The following is a 25,497-nucleotide window of genomic DNA, read 5'->3' on the forward strand; positions in this document are numbered from 1 at the left end:
ATGAAATCTAACATCTGTTAAATTAAGATCTCTTGTCTCCTGGTCACATCAGCTCCAATGCTTCCAATGCTAATCCAGCACAATAAGACCATGATAGCCATTTAGCTCATGAGCTCATAACTAGCAGCAGCTTCCATAATATTAACTGTAGCTGCCGATGGCTAAAGCAGTGATGATTCTGTATCTACTGTAACTATATATTTTACTGCTGTTGGTTCAACTTCTGTTTCTCGGGCATAAACGGATACAAAATCAAACTCGCATTAGCAGCAAAACAGCTAACATTACAGAAATCATTGTAAGGCAAGGCAAGGCAAGTTTATTTATATAGCACATTTCAGCCACAGGGCAATTCAATGTGCTTTACATGAGACATTAAAAGCATTAAAACAAAAATCAAGACATTATAGACATTTAAAACAAAAGGCAGGACAAATTAAAAGCATTAAAACAAAAAGCAAGTCATTATAGACATTGTAACGTTAGTTGCAGATGTCCAGCCAGCTCTTCCTACCTCTGTGTTTGTTAAACCAGCACAATAAGACCGTGATAGCCAGCGATTGTATTTATCGATTTATAACACAGGTCTTATAGCAGTTATAGTACTTTATATATTTTTTGTTAATTATCTCCTTTTTGCCTTAGCTGCACAAAAACATCTGGTTCTTCAATCCAGCCCCTGGACTGAGGAACCTTACTACACCTTGTCTCCCCCTCCCCATTTTTCAAGGTGCCCATCCACATCCATTGTATGACCAAAACGGTGGTAGAGCAATTATAAACTTTCTCAAAAGTGCTAGTTTTGTCAACGTTTTGATCTGAACCATTGTATATGATCATAAGTAACCTTAAAACAGGGCTAAACATGCATTTTCCCTTTACTACTCCTTTAAAGAGGGAAACGCTGTATTGAGTTCATAAACCAAACATGCTTCATAGATGCAGAACTTTAAAGACTTGTTACGGCTACACTGCCTGCCCCCTCCACGGACGAGCTCTTCTTCTCCTGCTCCCGGCCTGACCCCTATACGGACGAGCTCTTCCTCTTTTGCTCATTACATGACATGACATTACAGTCATTTAGCAGACGCTTTTATCCAAAGCGACTAACAATAATTGCATTTAACGTAGGAAAAGCCAATTTACTACTACCCACCAGAACTCACAAGTGCATCTCCTTTCTAAAACAAGTGACTAAGAGCATAATCTAGTGCTGAAGGCAAAGTGCAAGAATAGCAATCAGATATACAGTGCAATACAATACAATAAAATACAATAGGTGCTTAAGAGGGAGGATTGTTGTAGTACTTCTTGAAGAGATGAGTTTTGAGCCTGCGACGAAAGATGGGCAGTGACTCTGCTGTCCTGACATCAGTGGCCAGTTCATTCCACCACTGCGGGGCCAGGACAGAGAAGAGCCGTGACCGTGGGGCCAGGACAGAGAAGAGCCGTGACCGTGGGGCCAGGACAGAGAAGAGCCGTGACCGTGTCGATCGACCGCAGGGGCCTCGGAGTGACGGGGCAACCAATCGCCCCGAGGTAGCAGAGCGTAGCGGTCGGGAGGGGGTGTAGGGTTTGACCATGCTCCCAGTCACTCTTAAAGGCAAGGCAAGTTTATTTGTAGAGCACATTTCAGCAACAAGGCAATTCAAAGTGCTTCACATGAGACATTAACAGTATCAAGACAAAGTGCAAGAAACACACTATACAAGCTCATATAAAACAAAAATCACATTATAAAAGGACATTTAAAACAAAATGCAGGACAGAAAAAAAACAAGAATAAAAGTTACAGTGCAGTGTACGAATTAATAATTATTTGATTTAATAAAAAGCAGCGGCAAAAAGAAAAGTCTTCAGTCTTGATTTAAAAGAACTGAGAGTTGCAGCAGACCTGCAGTTTTCTGGAAGTTTGTTCCAGATATGTGGAGCATAAAAACTGAACGCTGCTTCTCCATGTTTTGTTTTAACTCTGGGGACAGAAAGCAGTCCTGTGCCAGACGACCTGAGAGGTCTGGATGGTTCATAACGTAGCAGCAGATCAGAAATATATTTTGTTCCTAAACCATTCAGTGCTTTATAAACCAAAAGCAATATTTTAACGTCAATTCTTTGCCAAGGATAGGGAGGTGAATAACACACAGGAGATTTTTCTTATTCTTTTTTAATTTAACCTTTATTTAACCAGGCAAGCATTTAAGAACAAGTTCTTATTTACAAAGGCGGCCTGGCAAAAATCAAAAGCCTCTTTAGGGGGTTAGGGGGGTTAGGGGGGTTTGAATCCGGCCCACGCCCTTTGCTGCATGTCTCTCTCTCTCTCTCTCCCACCTTTCCTGTCTGTCACCTACACTGTCCTCTCGTAATAAAGCCTTAAAATATCTTTATAAAAGAGGGATCATAAATGTACAGGGCCATACAAACCCCTGATATCCCAGGAGACCAGAATTATTTGATATTCCTCAAGTGTCAATACTTATTAATAAATTGGTTAATGGGGTGCAGTTGTAGATACATTCTTGTTATTGAACCAGTTAAATCATTATTATTTTTCAGTAATTATGAAATAATGATGTTACCAAACGTGGGGAGACGGATTCTGCGTTTCCTCACATGGTTCATGAAGACTTTGGAACAGGAGGGTGATGTCGGAGGAAAGTCCATGGGGCCATGTTCAATGAAGGGAAAACAGAACAGAATGAAATGTCCTGCCAAAAATCTACATCAGCTATGACTTGTTCTACTAAAGTGTTTTTCCTGTTTGAGTGTTCAGCTGTATGTGTCTAATTAAGGGTCAACAGAGAAATAAACTGAGGTCAGCATAATGTTGAGGATGGCATTATGTGTTCAATTCAAACATACACATTCTGCAACTTATCTGTATCCTAGATGTGTGTCTGCCTACTGCATGTCTTCATTGAGGAGAACCATAGGTCTACTGAAATACTTATTGTGGAAATTACTCATTGAGGCACAAAAAATATTTAAAGTCAAAGGTGGTCATACTGGGTAAAATGTATTTTCTTTTCATTTCTTATAATGGTTTTATTGATATCTGATTTTTTATATTGTACCCCAGACCCCAGGAAGAATAGTCGCTACTGAGGCAGTGACTAATGGGCATCTGAAATAAAGAATAAAGGAACAATTATGCATCAAAATACATTTTGTAGAAATCAATATAGTGATAACAGGGCCAACGTGGCATAATGGCCTACTATTCAAGCTGGAGTATTTTGAAAATAGGATCAGTAGGTCTTATGGTTTAATTAAAACAATCGAATACTTTTAATGAATCATTCCAAATCAGGCTGAAGCTAAAATAAGAGCTGAATAACTTAATTAGGTCATTGAGCTACATTACATGGACATTTTTGTTTTAGCTTCAACCTGATTTTAACCTGAACCTTACAGGATTTTAAATGTATTTCTTGACTTTTTATGGTGTTATTTCGAACATAGTGAGAAGATATAACTACTGCTTTTACTTTACATTTTTCCATTTCAATATTATGCCATTAGGCCCCTATACATTTACATTCAAATGTTATGCATTTTCTGCATTTAACATTACATTTACAGTCATTCGAAAGACTATTCTATCCCAGACGACGGCATTCAATGTAGTCAAGTGTACTACTACTCACCAGAACTCGTCTTTTTAAACAGGCATCTAAGAACCTTGTGCTGAGCTAAACGTGTGCTAGGAGGTCGGGTCAGGGCAGTAACCTACTTCTTGAGGTGAGTTTTCAGCCTGCGGCGAAAGATGGGCAATGACTCCACTGTCCTGGTGTCAGTGGACACATAACTTACAGGATGAGTTAAAAACATTGGAGACCACATGATCTTTGTTTGACAATGTACAGTATTTATGAACATTAGCCTAAATCTTGTAATATGTGGAAAATAATGCTGACTAAAGCGGAATTGCACCACAATTTAAAGAAAATAAAAGAAATGTCTATACTCTGATAGTAGCCTACTTCATTTCTGTAAGAAAGACTTCAGTCTGGACCTCATGATGGAATAGGCCTACAGTGAAATTTGGCCAACTAGCTATGCTGTTTTATTGCCATCTGGTGGTTGTATGTTCTCGTGGACAATTAAACAGGATTTTCAATTTCAATTTCAATTTTCAAGAGCCCACCATACAATTAGAGAAGAATATTATGGCCTCGGCTATAGGTCCATATACGACTAGTAGCACCTGCATACTTACATGCTTAGGGTAAATGTAAGCCTTACAGGTTATTGTGAAGACGCAGAAACTTCGAGGTGTCCACAGGGGTATTTTTGAAAATGGTGATTCACATCTATTGTCTGGTTCCAATACGAGTCGCCCCGCCTACTCTCTGTCCAGCAGGAGATTATCATGGGAACACAAGTTAATTTGTTACTGTCCATGATGCGCTCATCGCTTTTAAAAACGTGCAAAGGCCTACTGGGTTTTCAAGTGGGCTATTGAGTGAAATGCAGATCACTGAGCCACATTTACTACATAATATTTATTGAATAACTGCTAAGCGTGTAGTCATCCAATTAACTTAATTTGGAATAGCCTATGAATCATAGTGCATGTTTGGTGTAAAAAAACAACGCATGTAATATAAGAATTGCACTAACCAGATAGCGTGCACGTACTGTACATCCTAAGTGGCATGTCCAAAAAGACAAACGATAAGGTTGATAACGAGCAACACATGACAAATAATCTAACCTGTTATCATACAGCCTACCTGGAACACTGACTTTATCATGTTTTACACGTCAGTGAATGATGTCGTCATGTTTTTCATGGATTATAATTTAATTATATTCTTGACTGAAATTGCATTTTGTCACTATTATCTGTGCTGACTCTATTATATATGTTGTTGTTGTTTTTTTTTAAACTTATTTTATTAACCACAAAATGGGCCACAAAAATTGTGCAATAAAAGTCTTGTTTGGACTTCAGCCTTGCGTCTGGACTGTCTGTACCCAGAGACCCCAACTAGTTCTGATATGTGCTTCTCTATTCCATATTCAGTATTCACTAAGAAACCCTTTGTCCTTCTTTACCAAACAACCACAATGTAATTAGGCTATACAGTAGGCCCACAGAACAAAATACACATTTTTGAAAATGCTCAATACATTTAGTGTTCCAGTCTGTCCATTAAAACGATAGGGAATACATTCCCTTTTGAAATCCCTGTGAGTGAGTGCTATTAATTCATAATTCTTCTGTAACAATGCACACTATTGTGAAATGTGTGTAGATCAGATGGCTTTAAGTATGCAATGTGCATAAAGGGCATGTTGTATAGATAACTGTTCTTCATCTGTGGGGTCAGCCGTGCTAATGAAATCAGTATAATATAATATAGAGTGTGTGGAAAAACTACTCAGAGTTTATATGTGTGAACATATGTGCCAGGCCGTCTAGAAAAAAAAAAAGACTGATTCTGCAAGTTAGCTATCATATCCATGGAGAGCTTTATGGAACGAGTTGCCTTTGTCCCTCCACACAGACGTATGGCATGGACTTTGGAGCTGGGCCTGCAACTCCCCCTCCCCTCCCTATAGAATACCTGGGGTATAAAAGGCCCAGCCTGGGGCAGAGAAAGTAGTCTCGTTTGAGTACTCGCCGAACCCCAAAGGAGAGAGCTACAACGAACCCATCATGGGTGCCGCCAAGCTCTGCCTTTTCTTGCTTTTAAGCACTCTCGTCTTGACCTGTAAGTACCACTCTGCTAAAGCCTACGGTTCAACTTGTGTAGAGTGTAGATTTTCGCATTTTCTTTTAGTGTGGGTGTTTTTCATTTCCAATAATATTATTATTATTTAATATAAACTATGAAATACTATAAAATAGATTCTATTTTTCCAGTCAGAAACATTTAAACTAAATCATTTGATTGATGTTTTCATAGATGTAATGTTGATTCTTTGCATTTTATTATTCACAGATGCTCATGAAACAGACGAAGTACATGAGCATGCACCCGTAGAGGAACTACATGAGCATGCATCCTGCTTGCGTAAGTCCCTACAATTTGTCATGTCTTATTAATGACCAACAGTGCTTCTTACAGGGGCAACTTTTATGAATGAAAACTGTTTCAAGTAAAAAATTAAAAAATAAAACAGAAAGTAAAAGCTTGTTGAGTTGTTGCCCTTTGCATGGGCCTATGATTACATGTCTGACAGTATAAATAAATACATTATCTTCTCCTTTAGTGGCACAAAGGTACAAGGCCTTCCATAAGTATGAATACCAGTATGAGGCCGAGTCCCTGAATGCCATCAATGGAGCTTCCCAGCTCAGGACTGGACCTAAGGGCTCTTGCAAGGTAGATGTCATACTTCAGACCTCACAACCCTTTTTTCAGTCCATCAATAGTCACTCATATCAATATTCAATGTGGTTGTGTGCTAACAGTTTTAAAAACCCACTGCCTTCCTCTACAGGTGGAGATCGAAGTCCCTCAGACTTGTAGTTACATCCTGCGCACCACAGGCTGTAGCCTGAGTGAGGTGGTCGACACGGACGCAGAGGGCCACCCTGTGTTTGGACCTGCTGCCGGCTCCGATGCCTTCGCTGCTGCCATGGAGAAGTATGCATCTCTGTCACTTCCTGTTTTGCACCTTAATCTTTCCAATTCTAGTCGGGGTGGGCCCTGTCAGTAATTTAACACCGTAACTGTCACTATAATTGGACCAAATTATGGTTTTGTTTGTCATAATTGCGATTATATATTGGTGTACTGACCACAACTATCTTCTTGTGCTCTCTTTGCACAGACATCCTCTGAAGGTTGTGGTTGAGGGAGTGTACGATGTGAAACTGTATCCTGAGGAGGACGAGTCCATCACCATCCTGAACATCAAGAGAGGAATCGTCTCTGCCCTCGCTGTGCCCCTGCTGGAGGAGGACAAGAACAAGGAGCTGGTAGGTCCATCTGCTCTACAACATCCTAAAACAGAATATCCATTCATGTGATTTGATTCGTGGTATGTTGTTGTTCTTTTGAGTTTGTACATATTTTCAATATAGTAATAAAGTGAATTTACATCAAACTGGAAAAGATCTGATTTCGGTGTCATCGACCACCTTTAGCCCACCATCCACGGCATGTGCAAGACCGACAACACCGTCAACGCCAGGGAGGACATCGCCACCGACATCACCCTCACCAGAGACCTGTCCAAATGCGACAGCTTCGTCCCCCACAAGGAGAACACTAGCCCCCTGGCTCTCATCTCTGGCATGGTAAGACTATGAGACAATGATGGCTGTTAGGTGCACTGTGAAATACCAATACTCACTACATGTGGTAGAGCGGGTCGTCCAATGATCGTAGGGTCAGCGGTTCCTCCTCCTGTCCACATGTCGAAGTGTCCTTGGGCAAGACACTGAACCCCAAATTGCTTCCAATGAGCAGGCTAGCACCTTGCATGGCAGCTGCCGCCATTGGTGTGTGAATGGGTGAATGAGAGGCCATTGTAAAGCGCTTTGGATAAAAGCGCTATATAAGTGCAGTCCATTTACCATTACTATAATCCAAAACAATAACAATGACATTTTCCCTCCTACAGCACTACCCTCTCTCCCAGCTGGTCAGGAGCTCCCAGACCTGCAACTACAAGTTTGACAATGAGAACAAGCACATGATCTCTGGTGCCTGCACTGAGAACCACATCCTGGTGCCTTTCTCTCACAAGTAAGTCTGTAAATTGATGAATAGTATTTATCAGACAATCTAAACACACATATACAGCAAATGCATCATAGCAGTACATCAATACAGCTCCACAATTCCAATAAAATAATATAAATACATATTCAGTATATTGTGTATTTATAATCTATTGTCTTCCCACAGGGGAGAATATGGAGTTACCAATGTTGGCAAGCAGTCTTTGACTTTGCTGGAGCGTTCCACCTACAATGAGAGAGTCTTTGAACACAGTATGCATTTTCTTTGTTTTCTAATTGTAATTCATGTGATTTATTCACACATAAAATAGATAGAGCTCCGATTTCAACTCTGCAACTCAAACATTCATGATGATCCAAACCTGCTCTTTGACTATTTGCAGATGAGGCCAACCTCAAGGGTCTGGCCATGGAGGCTGACGATGACAAGAGCGCTGTCCAGGACAAGGATGCTGCTCTGGACATCCTGAGAGAACTGGCCACTCTGTCCCAGACCAACCACGGAGAGAAGAGGGCCCACCTCTTCCAGAAGCTTGTGATAATGGTTCGTGAGATGAAGCATGAGACCCTGAGCGCTGCTATCCCAGAGGCCCTGGTAGTTTCCGGACCCCTGACATACCAGGTTCTGGCCCAGTGCGGCACCCCAGAGTGCAGCAGTGGCGTCATGCAGATCCTCCGGACCTTCGACACCTCTGCCGTTGAGGTTGACGCTGCTGTGTTCGCCATGGGCCTGCTGCCCAACCCCTCTGCCCTCCTGGTCCATGACATGCTGGCTATGGCTCAGTACAAGCAGAGCAGGCCCATCATGTATGCGCTGAGCAACGCTGTCAAGAGGTGAGTGAATACTTACAGTAACCCTATAGAACGATTATGTTGTCTTGACAGACCTCTAGAGGTGAGCATCATAGTTTTTATCTAAGCTGTCTATAAATGTTTATTGTTTTCCTCACCAGGTTCTACGCGGCTGAAGGAAAACTGACCCCTGAGATCCACGCCGTTGCTGAATTCATGGCTGCCCAGTTGGGTGACTGCTCTGGTGACCAGGCACAAACCTTCCTGACCCTGAGGGTGAGCAGCAGACTAAGCCAAATAGCAAACTCAGTTTTACTCCCTTTTGTCTTGAGATCAGAATGAAAGAATTGTCCCGCTCTGTTTGACAGGTTATTGGTAACATGGCCACTGCCATGGGAGCTGCCAGCCCGGCCCTGAGGACCGCTGTGATCCAGTGTGTGAACCAGCCCGCCGCCTCCCCGGAGGTCCAGCAGGCGGCCATCCAGGCCTACAGACTGACCCCGGTCCCTGAGGAGGTGAGTGACGTGATGAACTTAAACTAAAGATAAAACATTCTAAAAAAAACAACCATAGACAACTCTGGCTCTTTGTTCATTGCATCCCTAATGAAGCAACTGTGTCTTCCTTGTCACAGGGGAGGGAGGTGCTCATGCAGGTGCTTTTGGATGGTGCTAGCCCCCTGCAGAAGCGTGTTGCTGCCTATCTGGTGCTGATGAAGGACCCCCAGCCAAGTGAACTGGCTCAACTGGCCGCAGCCCTGCCCATTGAGGAGAACCAGCAGGCTAAGAGCTTTGTCATCTCCCATTTGACCAACATCCTGGCCTCCACAGAGCCTGCAACTCTGGAGTACGTGAAAATGTCATCAAATACAGTCAAATAACTCATTAATATGAATAGGCTTTCTCTGTCTATCGCACCTTCCATAACATAAATTTAACCTTTCATTCCATTAATTCTTCCTTCTCTTACAGGCTGAGACAGAAGATCCTTGATGCTCTGCATGGCAATGAGGTTGGAACCGTCATGGACGCCACCAAGTTCTCACGCAACTACCAGTTTGGATCTGTGGAAGGCAACATGATCTTTGAGGGCGCCAGCTACCTCCCCAAGGAAGTCATGTTGGACCTGACACTGAAGGCCTTTGGCTTTGAAGTTGACATGGTTGAGGTAAAACATTTATGTGTTTTTCTTTGGGGGACATTTCTGAAAATATGTAAGTTCACATTTCTGACAGTTTATTCTTCCCTTCTAAGGTTGGCATGGAGGGTACAGGACTGGAGCCAACTGTTGAGGCCCTTTTCGGAGAGCATGGCTTCTTCCCAGACACAGTGCTGAAGACCATCTACTTCGTTTCTGACAAGATGCCTCGTGAGATCACTAACGTACTGAAGACCATGCTGCCCAAACTGAAGACAGACAGGAAGAAAAGACAGGTATTCAAAACAATGCTCCATAACTTTCACTATCGTAATTTATAGTTTATTTTAATGCTAGATTTTTTTAATCTCGGAAATTAACAGTATGACATGAAATCCATTTTTTCTAGACTTATCAGAATCTCATGAGGGAAATTGGCCGCAACGTCAACAAACTGGTGAGGGAACTGAAGGCTCAGGAATCCCCTGAGGCTATGGTTTACCTGAGACTGCTGGGAAATGAGCTGGGATACCTCAAGACCAAAGACATGGAGGAGATGGCCTACTCTGCTGCTCTCATGATTGACAACATGCTTAAGATGTTCCCCACTGATGTATGTACAATTCCTCCAATATCACAGAACAACTACAATTGCGGCTATTTAGAAACCACGTGTCTGTGAATTAACTCTAATTTCTACTTGTAGCTGATCACGGGACTGATGACCAAGGAGGACAACGAAATCTTTGCCCACTACATGTTCATGGACAACGAATTCTTCCTGCCAACTGCCACTGGTGTGCCTCTGAGGATTGCCCTGTCTGGTACCTTCACCCCTGGTGTCAAGGGAGGCATGGCTCTGAATGGCCCTGATATGGTAATTTCAAACATAAATCAACTATTTGGTGAAAACACTTTTTCACAGAAAATTTCAATAAAATCACTGTAATTTTTCTATTTCTTCTCTACTTGTTTGACACATTGTGCCTGGTTTCTTTCCTACAGGCGTTCTCCTTCATGCCCTCTGCTGGAGTTGAGTTTGTGACCCAGGTTGGCTCTCACATCCCTGAGTACGTCATGTCTGGACTGGAGATGCACACTAACCTGTACCATGAGAGTGGCCTCAGAGCTAAGATCGCCATGTCTGGAAGCGAGGTCAAGCTGACCATCCCTGCTCCCCAGAGCCCTACCAAGCTCATCAGCGTCACGTAAGTCTCAATACCAATCTGAGAAAATGGGTGGAAACCAACATTAACCAATAACAGCATGAACTCAAACCTTTCTCTACCTCATTTACAGCAACTCCCTGGTAGCCGTGACCTCTGCTGAGGTGAAGACCATCCCCCCTATGGTGGAGGATAGAGTAGATGTTTCTGAGTGCTCCCCTGTCATCGCTGGAATGAAGTACTGCACTGTCCTGCAATACACTGATGCTAGCTCTCACGCTACTGCCCCCTACTTCCCCTTCACTGGTGACAGCAAGTAAGTACTAGAAATGACCAATCCACATGATTTCCAAACACATACTGTATTCATAATGTGTTCCTCATTTGAATGAGAAAATGTCTGTATTCTAAATTGAAACCAATTCTTCTAAGGCTTTCTGTGGAGCTCCACCCCACTGGAGATGTGTCTGAATACACTGCCACCATTGCCTACGCACTCCTCATGGAGGGAGATGAAGGTCTCCAGAAGGTTGACACTGTGAAGATGGTCCTGAAGGCAGAAGGTATAACTTTCAAAATGTGAAATACAATTAATCCAACATATGCATTGTATTTGTTGGTGACTGAATCCTTTAATTTTAAACCTGGAAACAGGTGCTGAGCCCACAGAGGCCACAGCGACCGTGAAGTACAACCGCAGGAAGAACGTCCTCACCACTGACATCCAGATCCCCGACTATGACCTGGAGGCTGGACTCAGACTGGGCGTTGTCGATGGCAACACCAAGGGCCACGGAACCCACTCCATCTCCATTGACCTTATCAACAAGAACATCCCTCAGCTGTCTCTGGTTGGCCGTGCCAAGTAAGCTGACTGTGCACTCCAACACCTTTCTGCAGTCCTTTGGATCAGTTTGTGTTTCGTTATCACCCAGAATAGAAGCTCATGTTTTTCTTTCCTCCAGAATTCAGGCCATGAAGGACGCTATGCTGCAGGTCCAGCTGCTTGTCCCTTCACTTCACGCTGATGCCACGGTCACGGCCAATCTGAAGCGTGATGAGGAACTGGAACTGGAGCTCCAGAGTGACATCAAGCTCCCAGCGACCACCTCAGTGCAGAAGATCTCCCTGAAATATGGTACAAAGACATTGTACAATAGCTTAAATCGCTCAGTCCTTAGCCAAGTCATTCAAAAGTTCACAATTTCTCCAAACATCTCTGTTGATACATTGTATTTTATATTATATTCCCCATCCTTTAGATGACAGCAAGATTGAGGCTGAGGTCAAGTCTGACATGAACTCTGAGATCCTGAACATCCTTCCTAACGCTGAGGCAGTTAAGAAGTTGGTCGATGATGCCCTTGATATGCAGGTGGGCCAGACTGAGATGAAGGTCCGTGACATCCTCACCAAGTCTGTAGAGGTAAATAGCCAATCGTTTGGAATGCACAAACTTCATTGTTCATTTATTCTGAACTGACTGTCTAACAGAAGTTATTATCAACTCAGGTAACCAACAGCTACCTGGAGAAATATGCTGCAGATATTCCCTACATTCAGACCCTGAGAGTCCCTGAGATGCCAGAGATTGCTCTGCCTGAGAAACTTTTCCTGGATGTGTAAGTTACATTAAATGTTGCTCTCACATGTGGTTTCTATAAGAAATCTTTCATGTTATTTCATGTCACATTTATATTTTTTGCATTCTATTCCACCCGCAGTGATGCTAAAGCTGCCTATTACTTCAACGATGACCGCATCACCTTTGCACTTCCCCTGCCTCTTGGAGGAAAATCAACAGAGGAGCTGAACTTCCCCCCTGCCCTGACCACCCCACACCTGTCTCTGCCCCAGTTTGGCCTTGAGCTTCCCTCCATGCAGATCCCCATCCCTGAGCTCTACGTCCCTGAGACCGTTACAGTGTTTGTGCCTCTCTTTGGCAAAGCTGAGGTTTCCACCAAGGTGCACAGCAACCTGTATGATCTGGAGGCTTCTGTATCTGCTGGCAAAGATGCTGTTGAGACACCAAGCTACTCAGCCAAGATCGAAGTTGCAGGCAAATGTCCAGTGGAACTCCTGTCCATCAAGATAGAAGGTACAATTTTGAATATAAACATGTAATATTGAGTCAAATTCAATTTAAATTTGTGTACAGAATGACTCAAACCACTTTCTAAAACCATCAGTGGGGAATCAATATTCACTTTTATATACTCTCTTTTTTAAATAGGCTCTGGATTGATTGCTAGCACTCCTGCTGAGTCCATCAAGGCTAATGTGGAGACCTCTGTGAGCCACCAGCTCCTTCATGCCAGCATCAGCATCACAGAAGTTGGAACAGTGACAGACAAGATCAATGTGAAATCCAGCAGCAAGATTGAAGTAACAAGTCCTCTGGGCCTGAATGTAGCTCTGGCACACACCGGCCTGGTTGGCGTCAATGCTGAAGAGATCTCTGCTGAGAGCAACCTGGAGGGAACAGTCAAGGCAGGAATTGTCAACGGCAATGCAATCGCCACCCAGTCCTTTGCCGTCTTCCCATTCAGGCCAGAGGCCAAGATTGATTCTTTCCTTAAGATTGATTTACCCGTTGTTCGTGCCCAGAACACCCTTGTAGCAACCTTTGTCAATGGTGAGTTGTCTGTTGTGTCCAACACCAATGCATTTGAAGACCTCTTGACCCAGGCTACTAAGCTTTCCTTCAAGGAGAATCAGCTGTCCCTGAAAAGTGACACAAATGCACTTGCCTTTGGCATGAAGATCCACAACCAGGCTGAGGTCTCTGCTGGTGCCAGAGCAGTCACTCTGAAGATGGAGACCAATGCTGATGAAGCTGAAAATCGTGTCTACTCTCTGGTCACTGCCTCCCTGAATGTCGATGGCCTGGCTGTGAACAGTGATGCTAATGTTAAGCTGTCTGAGTATGAAGCTACCCACAAGGCTACCCTGACCATGAACAAGGATGGCTTGGCCACAAGTGGCACTACAACCCTCCAGAGCCCCGTGACTGTGGAAAACACCTTCAATGTCGGACTTGATGCTTCTAAGGCAACTCTGTCTATCGACACAAAGGCAGCATTGAATGACATTAAGGTAGAGAATGCCAATGCTTTGACCATCACTGCCTCCTCCATGGCCTTCACCTCAAAGGCTGAAGCCATCGTCACTGAGAGCACCTCCTACATTCATGATATCACCATTGACCTGCACCCCTACACTCTCTCTGCAAATGTAAACAACCTCCTGAAGGTGATGGATGCCAATCTGGTCAATGAGGCTCATTTGAAGGCAGAGAACTACAAAGTGGACTTGACTGGAAGCCTGAAGGCTGTCTATGGTGAACAGGAGATCAAGCACACATATGAAATCAATTCTGTTGACCTGACTGCCGTGGCTAAGTGCAGCACCACTGGAAAAGTCTTTGGAACTCACATGAGCCAGAACACAGAGCTTGAAGTTGTTGGTCTTGCTGCCAGGATTGCTAACGATGCCCGCTTCAACTCCCAGCCACTCCGCTTTGACCACACCATTCGTGCCAGTGTCATTCCCTTCGACTTCAACCTTGACGCCATCTTCAATGCTGATGGTGACCTGACCCTGTACGGAAAGCAGAGTGCTCAGCTCTATGGCAAGTTCCTCCTGAAAGCACAGCCCTTGGCTTTGGTCAGCTCCCACGAATGCAGAGCCTCAGTCACACAACAGCTGGATAATGGCTTCTCTCTGGAGACAACAGTTGACAACAAGATGGATGCACTTGTGACTCCCCAGGAGCAGAAGGCCACTCTTATATTGAAGTCCAAGTTGAACAACCATGCCCTCAACCAAGAAGTGAGTGCCTACAACAATGCTGAAAGGCTTGGACTGGAAGTGTCTGGCACCCTCCTCACTGACCTCCTGAACACAGAAGCCAGTGAAAACCAGGAATTCACCATCTCCAGTTTCCTGAAGTACGATAAGAACACAGAGAGTCATATGATTCAGCTACCGTTGATTGAGAGTTTGCCAGCAGTCCTTGAAAACATCAAGATTGTTGTTGTGAGCATGGCAGAAGCACTTCAGAATTACCTCAACAATGAAGAAGTGAAGGCTAAGCTTGAGGCTCTGCCCCAGCAGGTGAGCGACTTTATTGTGCAACTGAACCTGGAGGGTAAGGCTGTCCAGCTCAAACAGGGCCTGATTGCCCTCACCCAGGAGTATGCTATCACTATCGAGGACTTGGAGGCCTGTCTGGCTAACCTTAAGTCTGCTGTTGAGGCAGTGCTGGTTGACATTGCATCCCGCATCCAGATCATTGTTGCTGCTACTAAGGAGATTATTGTGAGTGGAACCCTGTCCGAAACTGTCATCCAGAGAATCAACCAGGAGCTGCATGCCTTCTATGATGAGTATGACATCAGAGGTATGATTATTGCTGTGATCGAAACCATTGATGAGCTTATCAAGCAGATTGACACAGAGAAACTGAAGGACAGCAGTATTGCCTTCCTGCACAATCTTGACATCAAAGCTAAGGTGGAACACATTCTACATGCATTGAAGCAGGTTGTTGAGGGCTTTGACGCAACTGCATTCTTTGAGGGTGTGAAGAACTTTATTGCCTCCTTCAACCTGGAAGCCCACATTGAGGAGCTGATGGCTCAGATTCCCACTGAAATGATTAGCAAAATTGTGGAGTTTGTCAAGACAGTGATCCAGGACTTTGACATCATTGGCAAATTCAATGCTCTCCATGGAAAGTTGAGAGAGTTGATAGTCAAGTTGAATGCTGACATGAAGGTTGAGGCCCTCTTGGAAAAAGTCATGGAGCTCATTCAGCAGTTCAAGATTGATGAAACAGTTCAGGTGGTAGCTAACTATCTGAAATCCATCGACATCTCTGCCAAGGTGATGCCTATGCTGGAGGAGGCCATCAACTACCTAAAGGCTACTGAGATGAAGCAGGTGATTGACCATCTTAATGAATATCTTGATTCTCTTGTCCAGAAGCTTAAGTCATTTGACTACAATGCCCAAGTGGATGCAGTCAACATGATGATCAGTGAGTACACCACTTATCTGAATGAGCTGATCATGGTACTTGAGTTCCCACAGAAATTTGAGGCTGCAAGGCAGTTTGTGAACTTTGCTGTGTCATCTGTAATGAGCTCCATCGAACATCTGAGGGAAATCAAGATTGCAGATATGATTAAAAATGTGAAGGATGTTGTTGACCAGGTCATTGTTAATGACATGAAAGTCGTCTTTGAGAGTCTGAAGCAGAAAATCTCTGAAATGGATGTGAAAGCTGAGGTCCACTCCTACCTGCAGATAGTGAGCAGTTACTACACTAAGGCCATCACCATCATCACTGATGTGTTTGTCAGTGTGGTTGACGTTCTACAGAAGATGGTTCCTGAGCAGCCAATTGTCAGTGAGGTTAAGCAAATTGCTGAGGGCATTGTCAATGGACTGAAGCAAACTGAGCTGAACATCCCTTCATTCACCATCCCTCTCACCGACCTGGTTGTGCCCTCTTTGAAGATTACTCTTGAGACGCTTCAGGCGGTTGAGATTCCAACACAGCTTGATCTCCCTGAGTTCACCATCCTGGGCTTCCACACTGTACCAGCCATGACCCTTACAGTGGATGCTATCAAGCAGAGAATCGTTGAGCTCATAGATTTCATCATCAACTATGAGATCCCGATGACTACAGTGGAAGGTTTCTTTGGAGAACTAACCATGAACTACCTGCCTGCCCTCCCTGAGATTGTCCTTCCGGAGATCAGCCTTCCAGAGTTCTCTTTCCCTGCCCTTCCCACTGTCTCTGTTGAGAAGCTCCTGGAGATTCCTACCCTCCAGATCCCCGAGATCAAGCTGCCCACCATTCCCAGTGAGGTCAAGATCCCAGCCTTTGGCAAGCTCTACGGTGAGATCAGAGTCAGAACTCCCATCTACAGTCTCAGGACCTCAGCTGAACTCCAGAACACAACTGACAGTGACATGACTCCTCAGCTAACAGCTTTCCTGACCTCCCAGGCCACATCTCCCAGTTTTGAGATCCTCAGCTACAACCTGGATTCCACTGCTCGCATTGCTATCCCTAAGATGAGCCGTGTGATTGTTGCAGAGACCCTGAAGTTCACCCACTCTGCTCTTGCAGTTGAACACCAGGCATCAGTGACCCTTTATGGTGCAGCAGCTCAGGCCTCAGCAAAGACCACAGTCAAGGCCACAACTGTCATCTACGCTGCTGACATTGTGAACAATGCATTCTTCGCCACTGAGGGTGGTATGTCTGCCTCCGTCGACACCGCTTATAGCCACAAGCTGAATTTCCCAATCATTGGCCTCACCAGTGAGACGGCTCTGACTTCAAAGGCAGTTGCTCGCCAGGAGGGACTCCTAGTCATTTTGACCGTTGGAAATGAGGGAACTGTCAAATTCAACTCACATGATGGCACACACAAGAGCGACCTGCAGTTTACCATCAATCCCAGTACTGCCAAGCTGACCCTCACTAGTGACACGGACAGTGCCCTCCTGAAGATGAAGCAGAGCATGAATGCTGATGCTGTTATACCCAGCTCCATCAAATTTGATGCCCGTTCTGAGGCTGAGGGCCCAGTTGTCAAGAACTGCCTGGTGGTGGCATCTGGACAGGCTAACCTGCAAGATCTGAAGTTTGAGCTGAAGGCAAACCATGACACAGAGCTTGTTGGTGGCCTCAGTGGAATTCTCTCCAACTCTATCAATGTTGTGATTCATCCTGAAGAAGTGGTTCTTGACTTCCAGAATAAGGGAAACACCAAGCTGGCCTTCCATGAGTATCCTACCGCCAAGATTGATCTCCAGAATGATTACTCTGCCACCATCAAGCCAAATGCCCAACACATCAACACTGTGGCACTTGCCCGCTTGAACCAGTACAAAATGTCCTACAACTTCACCATTGACAACAACGAGAACGAGGCTGGCATCTTTGCTGCTGTGGATGGAGAGGCTAATCTTGATTTCCTTAAAACTCCCATCAGCATCCCTGAGATGAATCTGCCCTTCGGTAATGGACTGCGTACCCCAGTCATCAGTGATCTGAACCTGTATGAGAACACTGGCATTAGCCACATCTTGACCACCACTGAGCAGAATGTTGATGTGGATGCCAGGATTGTGTACCAGAAGAGCCACCATGCCCCCATTCTTAACATGGGTCTGATCCGAATCCCTTCGCTGGGCAACCTGATCACAGAGCTGTCATTCAAGTCTGCGATCTTTAATCTGAATGCCAATGCTGGACTCACTGCTGAGGATGACCTTGTGTTCCGCCTGGGTGTAACCTCTGCCTCTGTGTTTGAAGCCCTGAAGGCCAAGCTTGATGGCACCACCAGCCTGACCACCAAGAGAGGGCTGAAGTTGGCCACTGCTCTGTCCCTGGAGAACCCCCACATTGAGGCCACTCATGACAACTCAATCACCCTGAACACAGACAACTTGGAGGCTGATGTCTCTGTGTCTACAGTTGCTAAAGTTGCCCTGCCCATACTCAACCTTGAAGCCAACCAACAGTTTGTTGCTGCTTACAAGGACAAGGTAAATGCTGCTTGCACCTTGAAGCTGAAGGGTGATTTCCACCTGCCCTTGATCAATGCAGTTGGCAAAGCAGAGGCTGACCACAGCCTGAAGCTGGATGGAACCCTTGAGTACATCTCCATGGAGACTTTCAACAAGGGCCACCTTGATGGCACAATCCTGGACACTTACCCTGTTCTGGTCGCTCTGGACAATGAGGCTAACATGTACTTGAATGCTGATGGTCTGCGCTCCACTTCTAAGATCATTGCCAATGCTAAACTCAACAATGATGAGACCAAGATCCTTGAGATTGTTGTCGATGAGAACCTGGCTGTGGAGGCTTCCCTGAGCCGCGTGTATGCAATTCTGAAACTCAACAGCAACAACGAGGTCAACTTGGGGACCTTCCACACCAATGGAAAGCATGTTGCACAGGCCACCATTGACTTAGTACCAGCAAGTTCCCTGATTGCTGATGTTGAGATTGACATGTCTCAGCCAAGCAGCTTCGGTGACATTACCATCTTTGAGAAGACTATTGTTGAGCTGACAGCCCCCAAGCAGAAGATCTCTGCCACTGCCAAGGTTGTCACACCAGTTTACACCACAAGCGTGGCAGTTTACATTGAGGGTGATGCCCCTGTCTTCAAAGTCGCCGTCAAGTCCTCTGCTACCTCTTTCCTTGTCTTACTGGATTACGACCTGGATGGTGAGTATACAATTTGATCAGAATTACATTAAGACATTCATTACACTGCGTTTTATTTAACTGGAAAAATACTAACAAAGCAACTCATTGGTTTATCAGCTTCTGCCACTGTAAGCGTTGAGAACGCAATCCTGAACCTCGCTAGCAAGGCTGTCCTGACCCATGCTGACCTGACCATGGACATTCAGCATGTCCTTACCCAGGCTATGAGGTAAAATTTATCTACAGGCCTTAAATGTATAAATTGATTATTAAGGATCAATATAATCATGTTACTCATATAGGCAGAGATGGTCTCTTACCCTGACAATTAAAATAGACATACTTTTCCATTTACAGGAAGAAGCGCGAAGTAGAGGGAAGGTAAATATCCAATTACTTAAAATTGAAAATGTGTTAAGTTACCAAATCAAGTCTGATATGTACCTTTCCAACACTGAAGTGATAATACTTATATTGTTTTACAGTGACTCCAGACTCACACTGAACGTGGACATCACCAGCCCTACCTTCACTGATGTGCACGTGCGCTACTCGGCCCGCAAAGATGGAATCAGCACTTCCATCTCTACTCCATCCACTGGGTTCCTGGGTCTCCAGCTCCAGGGCAGAACTCCAGCTCAGCTGAACGCTAGACTCTACAGCCGTTACGCTGTGAGTACCTTTTAAATCTCCCATAAACATTGTGCTTAAAGTATTTGTCCTAGATAATAAATAAATAAAAAATGATCGATCGGTTCTTACTATGTGTCTCATCTATCCAACAGTCTGCCCCTGAGGATGATGTTGACATCCTGATCATCAGAGCCTCTGCTCACGAAGCTGAGAGGATTCACCTGAAGATTGCCTACAACATGGAAGCCCCCACTGACATGATCCATGGCCTGAAGGAAAGACTCCCCGCCATCACCTCCACCCTGAATGCCTTTGCTGACAAGTACAAACTCTTCGGGCAGGTGTCCAGTCTGAAGAGTGCCATTGTCCACCTCATCGACGAGGCCTACGCCACTGCTCACAGCCATGCCGAAGACTTGAGCCAGCTGTCTGTCCTCTTCAGGAACACCATTGTTCAGTATCAGAAAACCATCCAGGTCTTCCTTGATGCTGCTGTCAAGTTCCTGAGAGAGAGACAGTTCAAGCTGCCCGGCTCAGAGGAGATGACCACTCTCCCTGAGGTCCTCAAGGCGCTGACCACTGGCATCGCTACCTTGCTTGACAAGGCCATCCAGATGTTCCTTATTAACGTGGAACACGCCTTCAATAGTATGGTTGACATGATCAGCAATGTCCAGGTCACTCTGCCAATTGGTACAGTCATGTCTGGGGCTCAGGTCCTCGATGAGCTTAGGGCCAACATGAAGAGCATCCTTGCTGAGATTGTGGATCTGGTGAAGCATCTGGAGAGCCTGGACTTGGTCCTGGTGAAGCTGGGCGAGACACAGAAGGCCATCGTTGAGAAGGCCCAGGAGTTTGTCGACACACTGAAGTCTGATATCTTGGACGCTGTTGCCATCTACATCAATGCTCTCTATGGAAACGTAATCTCTGTGATAAAGAACGCCCTTGACTACGTCAGTGCCCTTGTCAACATGGAGCAGGTCAATAGCATCTTTGAATATGTCATGGAGCTTGTCAACTCCGTCATGAGCCAGATCAACCACACCGTCTCTGCTTTCTTGCAGAATGCTTCTGAGGAAGCTTACATGAAAGTTAGCGGAGGAAAGCTTGAGATTGATATTCCCCTCAACTTCCACCAGTAAACTGCTCTTGTGAACTGAAACTTACGTTTATTAAACACTACCATCTGTTTAATTATGCTTGCTCTGAAGGACAGTTCTGGACATTTAGTTTAAACAATTATTTCAGCATGTATTGAAATGCTCTCTGTTAACATTAAGCTATTGTATTGTTCTTGTGTACATGACAACTGATATACAACACCAACATGAACATGTAATTGAGGCCTGCTAGTCTGTTTGAAATGAGTGAGTATAAATAAAAACAACATTTATATTGCATTTTGTTTCATGTATCTTTTTATGTGAATATTTCTGAGTCCTTAATATTTCAACTGACTACTGTGTCATGGAAAGTGTAATTAGTTGGATGGTGGATGATGTGCAGAACAACCATGCAAATAGCCATGGAGATATTAATTAGCATTGTATGATGGAATCACATCACAAACATACAGTACATATTAAATGGTAAATGGACTGCACTTATATAGCGCTTTTCCACCATAGCGGCACTCAAAGCACTTTACAATGGCCTCTCATTCATCCATTCACACACCAATGGCGGTAGCTGCCATGCAAGGTGCTAACCTGCTCATTGGGAGCAATTTGGGGTTAGGTGTCTTGCTCAAGGACACTTTGACATGTGGACAGTCAGAGCTGGGATTCGAACCCCTGACCCTCCGATCACTGAACAACCCGCTCTACCAACTGAGCTACAGCCGCCCGGGCTGATATTTAAACCACAGTGACCTCTTTCCATACTTCGACATTGACAGTATAATAATCCAATTTCCATCTGTGCAGGCTTCTAGTGGGAAAACATATGCAGATATGTAGCCTACTAATGTGGTTGTTGAATGACAATTGGACAGAAGGTGGCAGCAGCTCCTACAATGTTGGTATCAAAGATGGCCCTCTGCGGAATGAAACACATGACACTTGCTGAAGTCCAACATTTGGGGTCTAATTTGTCAGCTGTAGCAGATTTTCCTCACCACTGTCCCACACTACCACAACCACTAATGACTCCTGTTCATCACTCATTTTGGATTTATTTAGCATTTTTGACCTCGAGGGACAACTAGGCGTTCTATGACCACCAATTCAACAAACGGCCTTGAGAGCCCTTATGTAGGCTGCACAATTATGGATTTTGAAACTGAGCGTCAAAATAACCGAACGAAGAGTTGTCATTATGAATGACAAGCGTTCATCTAATCCTCTCATTGTTAAACGCCCGGTCAGTAGCCTTGTTTTACCCGAACCTCATGCCCCAGCGAGCCTGGCAGGCTGCCTTTGCCTCCTGTCAAGATAGATAGATGGATAGACCAACGGATAGACAGATATACAGTAGATAGATATGAACTTTATCTACAGGGAAATTATTTTTGTTGCAGCAAAAAGTACACATAGCACACAACAATACAATACAATACAATGCAATAATAACACATAACAAAAGACACAGTGGCATGAAAGTGTACAAAAGAGGGGGGTGGGGGGTAGTGCAATAAGGCACAGAAAGGCCCAATATACAAGAGAGTACACACAATATACAGTGGAGTACACACAATATACAGTATAGTACACACAATATACAGTGGAGTACACACAATATACAGTATAGTACACAATATACAGTACAGGGTGTACAAAAAAGTACAAAAGAGTGAAAGATCCTTTCCAAAAAAGTAGAATAGAATATCATAGAAGTTCGTTTTGTTAGTTTCATAATTCCTTTCAAAAGTGAAATTTACATAGATTATACTGTAGATTTATTACCCACAAAGTATTGCAAGTATTTGTTTAACTTGTAATACGTTTGGCATCCAGCTCATAAAAAAACCCAAAACAGTATTTCAAGAAATTAAATATCACACATGACTTACAAACAATAATATATAATAATAATGACTTACAAACAATAATATATAATAATAATAATACAATACAAATAGACAGAACTCAGTACAAAATTACAAACTGTCAGTAGGCTACCAACCACCCAAACAACTATATCAAATTCAGACACAATAAAACCATAACAAAATTTAACTTTGGAGAAGCCCAGGGGACAGAAAGAAAAAGTGCTACACATCAAAGCAGGAGCAGCAGGTGGCAAGGATTTGTGATATTTTTTGTTTAAAACTGTGCAATGATATAAGAGTGGCCAGTTTAAGATGGGTCTGCAGGTCGTTCCAAGACCAGGGGCCAAAATAGAACAGGCTTCGTTTACTTGCCTCTATCCTTACGGGCGGCACTTTAAAGTGCACTCAAGCGTTGGATCTGAGGTGGAGGAAGGCTAGTTACCTAACACCTAGGTTTGTTAGCTGATTAGCGGCAGCTGGTGTCCTCACCTGCCAGGCCTGATTACGCAACTCAGCGCAGGTGGGAAGTAAGGTTGCCCAGGCAACCAGGAAGGTCCTGTAGATCACCTGTCACCTGGGGCACGCTGTCCATGGTGCTGAAACTGACTTTTAACCACAGCGGGGCCAAATTTGGGCCCTTTCGCACCCCTGCGATGCGTCCTTGTGACAGCCTCCCACCACCGTGTGTGTGTGTGTGTGTGTGTGTGTGTGTGTGTGTGTGTGTGTGCAAGAATTGTAAAAATCAATAAAGGTCCATGGCAAAGCTGATGTTGCCGGGAGCAGTTGACAACATTGAACCCCAAATCGGTCATGTGCGGCATGGTGGCAGTACCTAGTACTGTTGCCCCACAGCAAGAAGGTCTCCGGGCCTTTGTGTGCAGAGTTTGCATGTTCTCCCTGTGTTCACAAGGGTTTCCCCCATAAAGAACCCAATAGGAAAAACATGCAGAAGAACAGATGGCTAACGCTGTCTGTCCCTGGTGAAGACGGACAGGAGCGCTTGGTTTGGACCCCGGGCGCGTCCCAGCATGCACGCTGCCTACTGTCTGCTCCCAGCAGCCCTTGGGGGAAGGCCGACGGGATGGGTTAAGAGCAGAGAGAAGTTTATTGGTGGATTCTCCAGTCATTTGTGTGTGTGTGTGTGTGTGTGTGTGTGTGTGTGTGTGTGTGTGTGTGTGTGTGTGTGTGTGTGTGTGTGTGTGTGTGTGTTTCGCCACCTACACCGTGTGAAGTGCCGCCTCTCATCGGGTGATAAATAAAGATGTTTGTTTGTTTGTTTTTGTTGTTGTTTACTAACTGTCCTGACAAGACACAAGACACAACTGACGCCAGAGTGGCACATGTTAGGACTGTCAATGCCGTCAAGAGGTTTTTGAGGTTGCTTGCATCATCTCTACCATGGTACCTTTGGACGCTCGTCTTGGTCCATACCCAGAATGCATTGGTGCAGAAAAACACAGACGACCAACGCTGGCAGTCTCATGTTTTTACAAACGAAGAGCTTTCTTTTTAATCTTTTTGATCAGGCACAAAGAGGATTCCCACACAATGTCCTTTACTTCAAACTTGAATAAACAAGACCTTTGTGAATGATTATAGGAAAAGTCCCTGTGAATACACCACACACATTTAGACTTTGATCAATTTGTCTCCCAACGCAATGCTTGTTCTTTCATCTACTGTTAATAAACCCCAATACAGGAAGATTCGACTGTTGCCTCCTGCCTTATTCCTTGAAAGTTACAGTGTAAGACCTTTAACTTTTTTGACTCCAAGACTAATTTCTCCTCCAGGAGACAAATAAAGCCGAACCTTGAACCTTGAACCTCTGACATGGTCAGACCTGCTTGAAGGTATAAAGGATCTTAGAAGCAACTTCTTGATGACACCTTTGGGACCTTTAACTTTAAATCTGTATCCTTAGTTTACTCTGCCCTCACCTCATATGACCTTCCTGACCTTGTGAGCTCACGTTCTGTTTCTCTTGCCAAATAAATATTGGAAATATTGGAAGAATGCCAAAAAAGTATTTTTCTCTGAGAAACTCCACTAGTGCATACTCTTGTTGTTGTTCAATTGTTGTTATTGAGTCTATTTCTACAATAACTGCACTTAGGGCTGTGTTTACTCTACTAATGTTAACATGAATATTACCGATCTTTGCTTCAGTAGACTGTTTTGCCAGCGACCTGTTTTTAATTTTCACGCATTCCACTATAGGAACCAATCAGAGGCTGCATCCACTATAGGAACCAATCAGAGGCTGCATCCCCAATGGGGAGCAGAACAGCAGGTAAGGTGAAAGGTGAAAGGTGAAAGGTGAAAGGTGAAAGGTGTTCCAGAAACAAAAGGTGAAAAACCCACTTTCCTATCTTTGTAGTTCTAGCCAAGTTAGCCATTGTTAGCAATACCGGTTGATGACTAGAAATGGGGTTTAGAGAGCACAGATCTCTGCCCCTGAATGCATTCCGTGGCTTTGTGCAAACCAAAATTAAATGTGTTGTAAATTGGCCCATGCTACACCCCTCCACCGAGTTTCGTGAAAAGCAGTCTGGTAGTTTGTGTGTAATCCTAGTCCAAAAAATGAATGGAGGTGAATGGCCGTCCACGCTGTGTTTGGGTGGCTTGTGATTCACTGGGGCGGAGGTAAAAATGACAGGAGTAGGACAATCTCCACTGCACAAGTAGAGTAGTGGTGAGAGCATTGGACTCCCACCCGGGAGACTGGGGTTGAAGACCCGGTGGGGATGACTTTATGGGACTATACCCCAAACCTCCACATGTTCATCCTTTCACTCCAACCTTTACCCCTTGCCATATAGATCAGATCCTG

At 44.4% G+C, this 25,497-nt stretch overlaps 1 protein-coding gene across 1 annotated transcript; it reads left to right on the forward strand.

The window, feature by feature from the left end:
• Window positions 1–5,662: 5,662 nt before the first annotated feature.
• LOC311310642 (apolipoprotein B-100-like) lies at window positions 5,663–20,817 on the forward strand (the record flags this gene model as incomplete). The annotated part of the gene is made up of 28 exons (XM_084440152.1): window positions 5,663–5,717; window positions 6,220–6,332; window positions 6,451–6,596; window positions 6,784–6,931; window positions 7,100–7,252; window positions 7,579–7,703; window positions 7,866–7,951; window positions 8,083–8,533; window positions 8,653–8,767; window positions 8,860–9,006; window positions 9,126–9,337; window positions 9,463–9,658; window positions 9,745–9,924; window positions 10,038–10,241; window positions 10,335–10,505; window positions 10,634–10,836; window positions 10,928–11,110; window positions 11,227–11,357; window positions 11,449–11,659; window positions 11,760–11,932; window positions 12,057–12,220; window positions 12,307–12,416; window positions 12,519–12,892; window positions 13,028–19,057; window positions 19,157–19,268; window positions 19,397–19,420; window positions 19,525–19,711; window positions 19,825–20,817. 28 exons carry the CDS (start codon window positions 5,663–5,665, stop codon window positions 20,815–20,817), a joined length of 11,397 nt encoding a protein of 3,798 aa, XP_084296278.1.
• Window positions 20,818–25,497: the final 4,680 nt, after the last annotated feature.

The sequence above is a fragment of the Borostomias antarcticus genome (genome assembly GCF_949987555.1).
Source record: "Borostomias antarcticus genome assembly, chromosome: 6".
NCBI lineage: Eukaryota > Metazoa > Chordata > Actinopteri > Stomiiformes > Stomiidae > Borostomias > Borostomias antarcticus.